Source organism: Oncorhynchus keta, chromosome 27, assembly GCF_023373465.1.
Source record: "Oncorhynchus keta strain PuntledgeMale-10-30-2019 chromosome 27, Oket_V2, whole genome shotgun sequence".
Taxonomy (NCBI): domain Eukaryota; kingdom Metazoa; phylum Chordata; class Actinopteri; order Salmoniformes; family Salmonidae; genus Oncorhynchus; species Oncorhynchus keta.
Genome location: NC_068447.1, coordinates 5,035,730 through 5,050,396, shown reverse-complemented (window position 1 = coordinate 5,050,396; position 14,667 = coordinate 5,035,730). Strand labels below are relative to the sequence as shown.

At 54.2% G+C, this 14,667-nt stretch overlaps 1 protein-coding gene across 1 annotated transcript in view; it reads right to left on the bottom strand.

Moving 5' to 3' along the window:
- Positions 1–1,804: 1,804 nt before the first annotated feature.
- The window catches only part of ccm2l (CCM2 like scaffold protein), a 127,553-nt gene continuing 114,690 nt past the window's right edge, over positions 1,805–14,667 (bottom strand). Inside the window, 1 exon segment of the mRNA XM_052482624.1 lies at positions 1,805–2,460. Within this exon segment, the coding sequence (XP_052338584.1) occupies positions 1,805–2,460 (656 nt within the window).

Here is a 14,667-nt window from a genome sequence, read left to right as displayed (position 1 = left end):
TAGTGCCCTTCTTTTGACCAGTGCCCTATGGACCCCCATTCCCTACATAGTGCCCTTCTTTTGATCAGAGCCCTATGGACCCCCATTCCCTACATAGTGCCCTTCTTTTGACCAGTGCCCTATGGACCCCATTCCCTACATAGTGCCCTTCTTTTGACCAGTGCCCTATGGACCCCATTCCCTACATAGTGCCCTTCTTTGATCAGAGCCCTATGGACCCCCATTCCCTACATAGTGCCCTTCTTTTGACCAGTGCCCTATGGACCCCATTCCCTACATAGTGCCCTTCTTTGACCAGTGCCCTATGGACCCCCATTCCTACATAGTGCCCTTCTTTTGATCAGAGCCCTATGGACCCCATTCCCTACATAGTGCCCTTCTTTTGACCAGTGCCCTATGGACCCCCATTCCCTACATAGTGCCCTTCTTTTGATCAGAGCCCTATGGACCCCCATTCCCTACATAGTGCCCTTCTTTTGACCAGTGCCCTATGGACCCCCATTCCCTAGATAGTGCCCTTCTTTTGACCAGTGCCCTATGATCCCCCATTCCCTACATAGTGCCCTTCTTTTGATCATAGCCCTATGATCCCCCATTCCCTACATAGTGCCCTTCTTTTGACCAGTGCCATATGATCCCCCATTCCCTAGATAGTGCCCTTCTTTTGATCAGAGCCCTATGATCCCCCATTCCCTAGATAGTGCCCTTCTTTTGATCAGAGCCCTATGGACCCCCATTCCCTACATATTGCCCTTCTTTTGATCAGAGCCCTATGATCCCCCATTCCCTACATAGTGCCCTTCTTTTGATCAGAGCCCTATGGACCCCCATTCCCTACATAGTGCCCTTCTTTTGATCAGAGCCCTATGGACCCCCATTCCCTACATAGTGCCCTTCTTTTGACCAGTGCCCTATGGACCCCCATTCCCTACATAGTGCCCTTCTTTTGATCAGAGCCCTATGGACCCCCATTCCCTACATAGTGCCCTTCTTTTGACCAGTGCCCTATGGACCCCCATTCCCTACATAGTGCCCTTCTTTTGACCAGTGCCCTATGGACCCCCATTCCCTACATAGTGCCCTTCTTTTGATCAGAGCCCTATGGACCCCCATTCCCTACATAGTGCCCTTCTTTTGACCAGTGCCCTATGGACCCCCATTCCCTACATAGTGCCCTTCTTTTGACCAGTGCCCTATGGACCCCCATTCCCTACATAGTGCCCTTCTTTTGATCAGAGCCCTATGGACCCCCATTCCCTACATAGTGCCCTTCTTTTGACCAGTGCCCTATGGACCCCCATTCCCTACATAGTGCCCTTCTTTTGATCAGAGCCCTATGGACCCCCATTCCCTACATAGTGCCCTTCTTTTGACCAGTGCCCTATGGACCCCCATTCCCTAGATAGTGCCCTTCTTTTGACCAGTGCCCTATGATCCCCCATTCCCTACATAGTGCCCTTCTTTTGACCAGTGCCCTATGGACCCCCATTCCCTAGATAGTGCCCTTCTTTTGACCAGTGCCCTATGATCCCCCATTCCCTACATAGTGCCCTTCTTTTGATCAGAGCCCTATGATCCCCCATTCCCTACATAGTGCCCTTCTTTTGACCAGTGCCCTATGGACCCCCATTCCCTACATAGTGCCCTTCTTTTGATCAGAGCCCTATGGACCCCCATTCCCTACATAGTGCCCTTCTTTTGATTAGAGCCACTCATTTGGTGACTCACTACATCCTTCAATGAGAGTTAAGTAATGATATGGAATCTAAAAGATGGCCACTCAGTCTCATGACTCAGGTGCCACCTACTGTGGCTGACTCTGTGGCTGACTCTGTGGCTGTCCCTGTGGCTGACTGTGGCTGTCCCTGTGGCTGACTGTGGCTGACTCTGTCCCTGACTCTGTGGCTGACTCTGACTCTGTGGCTGACTCTGACTCTGTGGCTGACTCTGACTCTGTGGCTGTCCCTGTGCTAATCTCAGTCTCTTGTGTGGTGTGTGTTTGCATGAGTGTGTTGGTCATGATATTGTGAATAAACATATGGCAAAAATACAACATTTCTGTTCCACAACGACCCCACCACTCCTTCACAAATAATAATCCTCCTCCTCTATATCTCCCTGACACCCCCTGCTCTCCCTGACACCCCCCCTGCTCTCCCTGCCACCCCCCCTGCTCTCCCTGACACCCCCCCTGCTCTCCCTGCCACCCCCCATGTTCATGTTGAAATCCCAGGGCCTCGATGTCGTGTGTGATGTCACTGATCCTGCGGTTGAAGTCCTGCGAGCCCGAGGGGAGTGACCAGCTGTCGTAACCCCTCACGACCGTTGCCGCCGTACTGCTCATGCTCCGTTTGATCCGGCCGAAGCTGTCCGTTAGAATGCCCCCCTCCCGGATCCCGATTCCTTCTAGGAAGCTCTCGAAAACGCCCACGTCCTTGTCTGGGATGAAGGGACGCATGCCTGGAGGGAAGCGACAGAGAGGAAGACACAGTCAGACTTAGTGCCTGGACAGACAGGGGAACACTCAGTCCTAGGGAACAGACAGGGAGACACTCAGTACTAGGGAAGGAGACAGGGGAAGACTCAGTCCTAGGGAACAGACAGGGGAACACTCAGTCCTAGGGAACAGACAGGGAGACACTCAGTCCTAGGGAACAGACAGGGGAGACACTCAGTCCTAGGGAACAGACAGGGGAGACACTCAGTCCTAGGGAACAGACAGGGAGACACTCAGTCCTAGGGAACAGACAGGGGAACACTCAGTCCTAGGGAAGGAGACAGGGGAACACTCAGTCCTAGGGAACAGACAGGGGAACACTCAGTCCTTGGGAACAGACAGGGAGACACTCAGTCCTAGGGAACAGACAGGGAGACACTCACTCCTAGGGAACAGACAGGGAGACACTCAGTCCTAGGGAACAGACAGGGAGACACTCAGTCCTAGGTAACAGACAGGGGAGACAATCAGTCCTAGGGAACAGACAGGGAGACACTCAGTCCTAGGGAACAGACAGGGGAGACACTCAGTCCTAGGGAACAGACAGGGGAGACACTCAGTCCTAGGGAACAGACAGGGAGACACTCAGTCCTAGGGAACAGACAGGGAGACACTCAGTCCTAGGGAACAGACAGGGGAACACTCAGTCCTAGGGAACAGACAGGGGAGACACTCAGTCCTAGGGAACAGACAGGGGAGACACTCGGTCCTAGGGAACAGACAGGGGAACACTCAGTCCTAGGGAACAGACAGGGGAACACTCAGTCCTAGGGAACAGACAGGGGAACACTCAGTCCTAGGGAACAGAAAGGGGAACACTCAGTCCTAGGGAATAGACAGGGGAACAGACAGGGAGACACTCAGTCCTAGGGAACAGACAGGGAGACACTCAGTCCTAGGGAACAGACAGGGAGACACTCAATCCTAGGGAACAGACAGGGGAGACACTCAGTCCTAGGGAACAGACAGGGAGACACTCAGTCCTAGGGAACAGACAGGGGAACACTCAGTCCTAGGGAACAGACAGGGAGACACTCAGTCCTAGGGAACAGACAGGGAGACACTCAGTCCTAGGGAACAGACAGGGGAACAGACAGGGAGACACTCAGTCCTAGGGAACACTCAGTCCTAGGGAACAGACAGGGGAACACTCAGTCCTAGGGAACAGACAGGGGAGACACTCAGTCCTAGGGAACAGACAGGGAGACACTCAGTCCTAGGGAACTGACAGGGAGACACTCAGTCCTAGGGAACAGACAGGGGAACACTCAGTCCTAGGGAACAGACAGGGAGATACTCAGTCCTAGGGAACAGACAGAGGACACTCAGTCCTAGGGAACAGACAGGGGAACACTCAGTCCTAGGGAACAGACAGGGAGACACTCAGTCCTAGGGAACAGACAGAGAGACACTCAGTCCTAGGGAACAGACAGGGGAACACTCAGTCCTAGGGAACAGACAGGGAGACACTCAGTCCTAGGGAACAGACAGAGAGACACTCAGTCCTAGGGGACTGACATGGAGACACTCAGTCCTAGGGAACAGACAGGGGAACACTCAGTACTAGGGAACAGACAGGGGAACACTCAGTCCTAGGGAACAGACAGGGGAACACTCATTCCTAGGGAACAGACAGGGAGACACTCAGTCCTAGGGAACAGACAGAGAGACACTCAGTCCTAGGGAACAGACAGGGGAACACTCAGTCCTAGGGAACAGACAGGGAGACACTCAGTCCTAGGGAACAGACAGAGAGACATTCAGTCCTAGGGGACTGACACGGAGACACTCAGTCCTAGGGAACAGACAGGGGAACACTCAGTACTAGGGAACAGACAGGGGAACACTCAGTCCTAGGGAACAGACAGGGGAACACTCATTCCTAGGGAACAGACAGGGAGACACTCAGTCCTAGGGAACAGACAGGGGAACACTCAGTCCTAGGGAACAGACAGGGAGACACTCAGTCCTAGGGAACAGACAGGGAGACACTCAGTCCTAGGGAACAGACAGGGAGACACTCAGTCCTAGGGAACAGACAGGGGAGACACTCAGTCCTAGGGAACAGACAGGGAGACACTCAGTCCTAGGGAACAGACAGGGGAACACTCAGTCCTAGGGAACAGACAGGGAGACGCTCAGTCCTAGGGAACAGACAGGGAGACACTCAGTCCCAGGGAACAGACAGGGGAACACTCAGTCCTAGGGAACAGACAGGGGAACACTCAGTCCTAGGGAACAGACAGGGGAACAGACAGGGGAACACTCAGTCCTAGGGAACATTCAGTCCTAGGGAACAGACAGGGAGACACTCAGTCCTAGGGAACACTCAGTCCTAGGGAACAGACAGGGAGACACTCAGTCCTAGGGAACACTCAGTCCTAGGGAACAGACAGGGGAACACTCAGTCCTAGGGAACACTCAGTCCTAGGGAACAGACAGGGAGACACTCAGTCCTAGGGAACAGACAGGGAGACACTCAGTCTTAGGGAACAGACAGGGGAACAGACAGGGAGACACTCAGTCCTAGGGAACACTCAGTCCTAGGGAACAGACAGGGAGACACTCAGTCCGAGGGAACAGACAGGGGAACACTCAGTCCTAGGGAACAGACAGGGGAACACTCAGTCCTATTGAACAGACAGGGAGACACTCAGTCCTAGGGAACAGACAGGGAGACACTCAGTCCTAGGGAACAGACAGGGAGACACTCAGTCACAGGGAACAGACAGGGAGACACGCAGTCCTAGGGAACAGACAGGGAGACACTCAGTCCTAGGGAACAGACAGGGGAACACTCAGTCCTAGGGAACAGACAGGGAGACACTCAGTCCTAGGGAACAGACAGAGAGACACTCAGTCCTAGGGAACAGACAGGGGAACACTCAGTCCTAGGGAACAGACAGGGAGACACTCAGTCCTAGGGAACAGACAGAGAGACACTCAGTCCTAGGGAACAGACAGGGGAACACTCAGTCCTAGGGAACAGACAGGGGAGACACTCAGTCCTAGGGAACAGACAGGGAGACACTCAGTCCTAGGGAACTGACAGGGAGACACTCAGTCCTAGGGAACAGACAGGGGAACACTCAGTCCTAGGGAACAGACAGGGAGATACTCAGTCCTAGGGAACAGACAGAGAGACACTCAGTCCTAGGGAACAGACAGGGGAACACTCAGTCCTAGGGAACAGACAGGGAGACACTCAGTCCTAGGGAACAGACAGGGAGACACTCAGTACTAGGGAAGGAGACAGGGGAAGACTCAGTCCTAGGGAACAGACAGGGGAACACTCAGTCCTAGGGAACAGACAGGGAGACACTCAGTCCTAGGTAACAGACAGGGGAGACAATCAGTCCTAGGGAACAGACAGGGAGACACTCAGTCCTAGGGAACAGACAGGGGAGACACTCAGTCCTAGGGAACAGACAGGGGAGACACTCAGTCCTAGGGAACAGACAGGGAGACACTCAGTCCTAGGGAACAGACAGGGGAACACTCAGTCCTAGGGAAGGAGACAGGGGAACACTCAGTCCTAGGGAACAGACAGGGGAACACTCAGTCCTTGGGAACAGACAGGGAGACACTCAGTCCTAGGGAACAGACAGGGAGACACTCACTCCTAGGGAACAGACAGGGAGACACTCAGTCCTAGGGAACAGACAGGGAGACACTCAGTCCTAGGTAACAGACAGGGGAGACAATCAGTCCTAGGGAACAGACAGGGAGACACTCAGTCCTAGGGAACAGACAGGGGAAACACTCAGTCCTAGGGAACAGACAGGGGAGACACTCAGTCCTAGGGAACAGACAGGGAGACACTCAGTCCTAGGGAACAGACAGGGAGACACTCAGTCCTAGGGAACAGACAGGGGAACACTCAGTCCTAGGGAACAGACAGGGGAGACACTCGGTCCTAGGGAACAGACAGGGAGACACTCGGTCCTAGGGAACAGACAGGGGAACACTCAGTCCTAGGGAACAGACAGGGGAACACTCAGTCCTAGGGAACAGACAGGGGAACACTCAGTCCTAGGGAACAGACAGGGGAACACTCAGTCCTAGGGAATAGACAGGGGAACAGACAGGAGACACTCAGTCCTAGGGAACAGACAGGGAGACACTCAATCCTAGGGAACAGACAGGGGAGACACTCAGTCCTAGGGAACAGACAGGAGACACTCAGTCCTAGGGAACAGACAGGGGAACACTCAGTCCTAGGGAACAGACAGGGAGACACTCAGTCCTAGGGAACAGACAGGGAGACACTCAGTCCTAGGGAACAGACAGGGAACAGACAGGGAGACACTCAGTCCTAGGGAACACTCAGTCCTAGGGAACAGACAGGGGAACACTCAGTCCTAGGGAACAGACAGGGGAGACACTCAGTCCTAGGGAACAGACAGGGAGACACTCAGTCCTAGGGAACTGACAGGGAGACACTCAGTCCTAGGGAACAGACAGGGGAACACTCAGTCCTAGGGAACAGACAGGGAGATACTCAGTCCTAGGGAACAGACAGAGGACACTCAGTCGTAGGGAACAGACAGGGGAACACTCAGTCCTAGGGAACAGACAGGGAGACACTCAGTCCTAGGGAACAGACAGAGAGACACTCAGTCCTAGGGAACAGACAGGGGAACACTCAGTCCTAGGGAACAGACAGGGAGACACTCAGTCCTAGGGAACAGACAGAGAGACACTCAGTCCTAGGGGACTGACATGGAGACACTCAGTCCTAGGGAACAGACAGGGGAACACTCAGTACTAGGGAACAGACAGGGAAACACTCAGTCCTAGGGAACAGACAGGGGAACACTCATTCCTAGGGAACAGACAGGGAGACACTCAGTCCTAGGGAACAGACAGAGAGACACTCAGTCCTAGGGAACAGACAGGGGAACACTCAGTCCTAGGAACAGACAGGAGACACTCAGTCCTAGGGAACAGACAGAGAGACACTCAGTCCTAGGGGACTGACACGGAGACACTCAGTCCTAGGGAACAGACAGGGGAACACTCAGTACTAGGGAACAGACAGGGGAACACTCAGTCCTAGGGAACAGACAGGGGAACACTCATTCCTAGGGAACAGACAGGGAGACACTCAGTCCTAGGGAACAGACAGGGGAACACTCAGTCCTAGGGAACAGACAGGGAGACACTCAGTCCTAGGGAACAGACAGGGAGACACTCAGTCCTAGGGAACAGACAGGAGACACTCAGTCCTAGGGAATAGACAGGGGAGACACTCAGTCCTAGGGAACAGACAGGGAGACACTCAGTCCTAGGGAACAGACAGGGGAACACTCAGTCCTAGGAACAGACAGGGAGACGCTCAGTCCTAGGGAACAGACAGGGAGACACTCAGTCCTAGGGAACAGACAGGGGAACACTCAGTCCTAGGGAACAGACAGGGGAACACTCAGTCCTAGGGAACAGACAGGGAACAGACAGGGGAACACTCAGTCCTAGGGAACATTCAGTCCTAGGGAACAGACAGGGAGACACTCAGTCCTAGGGAACACTCAGTCCTAGGGAACAGACAGGAGACACTCAGTCCTAGGGAACACTCAGTCCTAGGGAACAGACAGGGGAACACTCAGTCCTAGGGAACACTCAGTCCTAGGGAACAGACAGGGAGACACTCAGTCCTAGGGAACAGACAGGGAGACACTCAGTCTTAGGGAACAGACAGGGAACAGACAGGGAGACACTCAGTCCTAGGGAACACTCAGTCCTAGGGAACAGACAGGGAGACACTCATTCCGAGGGAACAGACAGGGGAACACTCAGTCCTAGGGAACAGACAGGGGAACACTCAGTCCTATTGAACAGACAGGGAGACACTCAGTCCTAGGGAACAGACAGGGAGACACTCAGTCCTAGGGAACAGACAGGGAGACACTCAGTCACAGGGAACAGACAGGGAGACACTCAGTCCTAGGGAACAGACAGGAGACACTCAGTCCTAGGAACAGACAGGGGAACACTCAGTCCTAGGAACAGACAGGGAGACACTCAGTCCTAGGGAACAGACAGAGAGACACTCAGTCCTAGGGAACAGACAGGGGAACACTCAGTCCTAGGGAACAGACAGGAGACACTCAGTCCTAGGGAACAGACAGAGAGACACTCAGTCCTAGGGAACAGACAGGGGAACACTCAGTCCTAGGGAACAGACAGGGGAGACACTCAGTCCTAGGGAACAGACAGGGAGACACTCAGTCCTAGGGAACTGACAGGGAGACACTCAGTCCTAGGGAACAGACAGGGGAACACTCAGTCCTAGGGAACAGACAGGGAGATACTCAGTCCTAGGGAACAGACAGAGAGACACTCAGTCCTAGGGAACAGACAGGGGAACACTCAGTCCTAGGGAACAGACAGGGAGACACTCAGTCCTAGGGAACAGACAGAGAGACACTCAGTCCTAGGGAACAGACAGGGGAACACTCAGTCCTAGGGAACAGACAGGGAGACACTCAGTCCTAGGGAACAGACAGAGAGACACTCAGTCCTAGGGGACTGACAGGGAGACACTCAGTCCTAGGGAACAGACAGGGGAACACTCAGTCCTAGGGAACAGACAGGGGAACACTCAGTCCTAGGGAACAGACAGGGGAACACTCAGTCCTAGGGAACAGACAGGGGAACACTCATTCCTAGGGAACAGACAGGGAGACACTCAGTCCTAGGGAACAGACAGGGAGACACTCAGTCCTAGGGAACAGACAGGGAGACACTCAGTCCTAGGGAACAGACAGGGAGACACTCAGTCCTAGGGAACAGACAGAGAGACACTCAGTCCTAGGGAACAGACAGGGGAACACTCAGTCCTAGGGAACAGACAGGGAGACACTCAGTCCTAGGGAACAGACAGAGAGACATTCAGTCCTAGGGGACTGACACGGAGACACTCAGTCCTAGGGAACAGACAGGGGAACACTCAGTACTAGGGAACAGACAGGGGAGACACTCAGTCCTAGGGAACAGACAGGGAGACACTCAGTCCTAGGGAACAGACAGGGGAACACTCAGTCCTAGGGAAGGAGACAGGGGAACACTCAGTCCTAGGGAACAGACAGGGGAACACTCAGTCCTTGGGAACAGACAGGGAGACACTCAGTCCTAGGGAACAGACAGGGAGACACTCACTCCTAGGGAACAGACAGGGAGACACTCAGTCCTAGGGAACAGACAGGGAGACACTCAGTCCTAGGTAACAGACAGGGGAGACAATCAGTCCTAGGGAACAGACAGGGAGACACTCAGTCCTAGGGAACAGACAGGGAGACACTCAGTCCTAGGGAACAGACAGGGGAGACACTCAGTCCTAGGAACAGACAGGGAGACACTCAGTCCTAGGGAACAGACAGGGAGACACTCAGTCCTAGGGAACAGACAGGGGAACACTCAGTCCTAGGGAACAGACAGGGGAGACACTCGGTCCTAGGGAACAGACAGGGGAACACTCAGTCCTAGGGAACAGACAGGGGAACACTCAGTCCTAGGGAACAGACAGGGGAACACTCAGTCCTAGGGAACAGACAGGGGAACACTCAGTCCTAGGGAATAGACAGGGGAACAGACAGGGAGACACTCAGTCCTAGGGAACAGACAGGGAGACACTCAATCCTAGGGAACAGACAGGGGAGACACTCAGTACTAGGGAACAGACAGGGAGACACTCAGTCCTAGGGAACAGACAGGGGAACACTCAGTCCTAGGGAACAGACAGCGAGACACTCAGTCCTAGGGAACAGACAGGGAGACACTCAGTCCTAGGGAACAGACAGGGGAACAGACAGGAGACACTCAGTCCTAGGGAACACTCAGTCCTAGGGAACAGACAGGGGAACACTCAGTCCTAGGGAACAGACAGGGGAGACACTCAGTCCTAGGGAACAGACAGGGAGACACTCAGTCCTAGGGAACTGACAGGGAGACACTCAGTCCTAGGGAACAGACAGGGGAACACTCAGTCCTAGGAACAGACAGGGAGATACTCAGTCCTAGGGAACAGACAGAGGACACTCAGTCGTAGGGAACAGACAGGGGAACACTCAGTCCTAGGGAACAGACAGGGAGACACTCAGTCCTAGGGAACAGACAGAGAGACACTCAGTCCTAGGAACAGACAGGGGAACACTCAGTCCTAGGGAACAGACAGGGAGACACTCAGTCCTAGGGAACAGACAGAGAGACACTCAGTCCTAGGGGACTGACATGGAGACACTCAGTCCTAGGGAACAGACAGGGGAACACTCAGTACTAGGAACAGACAGGGGAACACTCAGTCCTAGGGAACAGACAGGGGAACACTCATTCCTAGGGAACAGACAGGGAGACACTCAGTCCTAGGGAACAGACAGAGAGACACTCAGTCCTAGGGAACAGACAGGGGAACACTCAGTCCTAGGAACAGACAGGGAGACACTCAGTCCTAGGGAACAGACAGAGAGACACTCAGTCCTAGGGGACTGACACGGAGACACTCAGTCCTAGGGAACAGACAGGGAACACTCAGTACTAGGGAACAGACAGGGGAACACTCAGTCCTAGGGAACAGACAGGGGAACACTCATTCCTAGGGAACAGACAGGGAGACACTCAGTCCTAGGGAACAGACAGGGGAACACTCAGTCCTAGGGAACAGACAGGAGACACTCAGTCCTAGGGAACAGACAGGGAGACACTCAGTCCTAGGGAACAGACAGGGAGACACTCAGTCCTAGGGAATAGACAGGGGAGACACTCAGTCCTAGGGAACAGACAGGGAAACACTCAGTCCTAGGGAACAGACAGGGGAACACTCAGTCCTAGGGAACAGACAGGGAGACGCTCAGTCCTAGGGAACAGACAGGGAGACACTCAGTCCTAGGGAACAGACAGGGGAACACTCAGTCCTAGGGAACAGACAGGGGAACACTCAGTCCTAGGGAACAGACAGGGGAACAGACAGGGGAACACTCAGTCCTAGGCAACACTCAGTCCTAGGGAACAGACAGGAGACACTCAGTCCTAGGGAACACTCAGTCCTAGGGAACAGACAGGGAGACACTCAGTCCTAGGGAACACTCAGTCCTAGGGAACAGACAGGGGAACACTCAGTCCTAGGGAACACTCAGTCCTAGGGAACAGACAGGGAGACACTCAGTCCTAGGGAACAGACAGGGAGACACTCAGTCTTAGGGAACAGACAGGGGAACAGACAGGGAGACACTCAGTCCTAGGGAACACTCAGTCCTAGGGAACAGACAGGGAGACACTCAGTCCGAGGGAACAGACAGGGGAACACTCAGTCCTAGGGAACAGACAGGGGAACACTCAGTCCTATTGAACAGACAGGGAGACACTCAGTCCTAGGGAACAGACAGGGGAACACTCAGTCCTAGGGAACAGACAGGAGATACTCAGTCCTAGGGAACAGACAGAGGACACTCAGTCGTAGGGAACAGACAGGGGAACACTCAGTCCTAGGGAACAGACAGGGAGACACTCAGTCCTAGGGAACAGACAGAGAGACACTCAGTCCTAGGGAACAGACAGGGGAACACTCAGTCCTAGGGAACAGACAGGGAGACACTCAGTCCTAGGGAACAGACAGAGAGACACTCAGTCCTAGGGGACTGACATGGAGACACTCAGTCCTAGGGAACAGACAGGGGAACACTCAGTACTAGGGAACAGACAGGGGAACACTCAGTCCTAGGGAACAGACAGGGGAACACTCATTCCTAGGGAACAGACAGGGAGACACTCAGTCCTAGGGAACAGACAGGGGAACACTCAGTCCTAGGGAACAGACAGGGAGACACTCAGTCCTAGGGAACAGACAGGGAGACACTCAGTCCTAGGGAACAGACAGGGAGACACTCAGTCCTAGGGAATAGACAGGGGAGACACTCAGTCCTAGGGAACAGACAGGGAGACACTCAGTCCTAGGGAACAGACAGGGGAACACTCAGTCCTAGGGAACAGACAGGGAGACGCTCAGTCCTAGGGAACAGACAGGGAGACACTCAGTCCTAGGGAACAGACAGGGGAACACTCAGTCCTAGGGAACAGACAGGGGAACACTCAGTCCTAGGGAACAGACAGGGAGACACTCAGTCCTAGGGAACAGACAGAGAGACATTCAGTCCTAGGGGACTGACACGGAGACACTCAGTCCTAGGGAACAGACAGGGGAACACTCAGTACTAGGGAACAGACAGGGGAGACACTCAGTCCTAGGGAACAGACAGGGAGACACTCAGTCCTAGGGAACAGACAGGGGAACACTCAGTCCTAGGGAAGGAGACAGGGGAACACTCAGTCCTAGGGAACAGACAGGGGAACACTCAGTCCTTGGGAACAGACAGGGAGACACTCAGTCCTAGGGAACAGACAGGAGACACTCACTCCTAGGAACAGACAGGGAGACACTCAGTCCTAGGGAACAGACAGGGAGACACTCAGTCCTAGGTAACAGACAGGGGAGACAATCAGTCCTAGGGAACAGACAGGGAGACACTCAGTCCTAGGGAACAGACAGGGAGACACTCAGTCCTAGGGAACAGACAGGGGAGACACTCAGTCCTAGGGAACAGACAGGGAGACACTCAGTCCTAGGGAACAGACAGGGAGACACTCAGTCCTAGGGAACAGACAGGGGAACACTCAGTCCTAGGGAACAGACAGGGGAGACACTCAGTCCTAGGGAACAGACAGGGGAGACACTCGGTCCTAGGGAACAGACAGGGGAACACTCAGTCCTAGGGAACAGACAGGGGAACACTCAGTCCTAGGGAACAGACAGGGGAACACTCAGTCCTAGGGAACAGACAGGGGAACACTCAGTCCTAGGGAATAGACAGGGGAACAGACAGGGAGACACTCAGTCCTAGGGAACAGACAGGGAGACACTCAATCCTAGGGAACAGACAGGGGAGACACTCAGTCCTAGGGAACAGACAGGGAGACACTCAGTCCTAGGGAACAGACAGGGGAACACTCAGTCCTAGGGAACAGACAGGGAGACACTCAGTCCTAGGGAACAGACAGGGAGACACTCAGTCCTAGGGAACAGACAGGGGAACAGACAGGGAGACACTCAGTCCTAGGGAACACTCAGTCCTAGGGAACAGACAGGGGAACACTCAGTCCTAGGGAACAGACAGGGGAGACACTCAGTCCTAGGGAACAGACAGGGAGACACTCAGTCCTAGGGAACTGACAGGGAGACACTCAGTCCTAGGGAACAGAAAGGGGAACACTCAGTCCTAGGGAACAGACAGGGAGATACTCAGTCCTAGGAACAGACAGAGGACACTCAGTCGTAGGGAACAGACAGGGGAACACTCAGTCCTAGGGAACAGACAGGAGACACTCGGTCCTAGGAACAGACAGAGAGACACTCAGTCCTAGGGAACAGACAGGGGAACACTCAGTCCTAGGGAACAGACAGGGAGACACTCAGTCCTAGGAACAGACAGAGAGACACTCAGTCCTAGGGGACTGACATGGAGACACTCAGTCCTAGGGAACAGACAGGGGAACACTCAGTACTAGGGAACAGACAGGGGAACACTCAGTCCTAGGGAACAGACAGGGGAACACTCATTCCTAGGGAACAGACAGGGAGACACTCAGTCCTAGGGAACAGACAGAGAGACACTCAGTCCTAGGGAACAGACAGGGGAACACTCAGTCCTAGGGAACAGACAGGAGACACTCAGTCCTAGGGAACAGACAGAGAGACACTCAGTCCTAGGGGACTGACACGGAGACACTCAGTCCTAGGGAACAGACAGGGGAACACTCAGTACTAGGGAACAGACAGGGGAACACTCAGTCCTAGGGAACAGACAGGGGAACACTCATTCCTAGGGAACAGACAGGGAGACACTCAGTCCTAGGGAACAGACAGGGGAACACTCAGTCCTAGGGAACAGACAGGGAGACACTCAGTCCTAGGGAACAGACAGGGAGACACTCAGTCCTAGGGAACAGACAGGGAGACACTCAGTCCTAGGGAATAGACAGGGGAGACACTCAGTCCTAGGGAACAGACAGGGAGACACTCAGTCCTAGGGAACAGACAGGGGAACACTCAGTCCTAGGGAACAGACAGGGAGACGCTCAGTCCTAGGGAACAGACAGGGAGACACTCAGTCCTAGGGAAC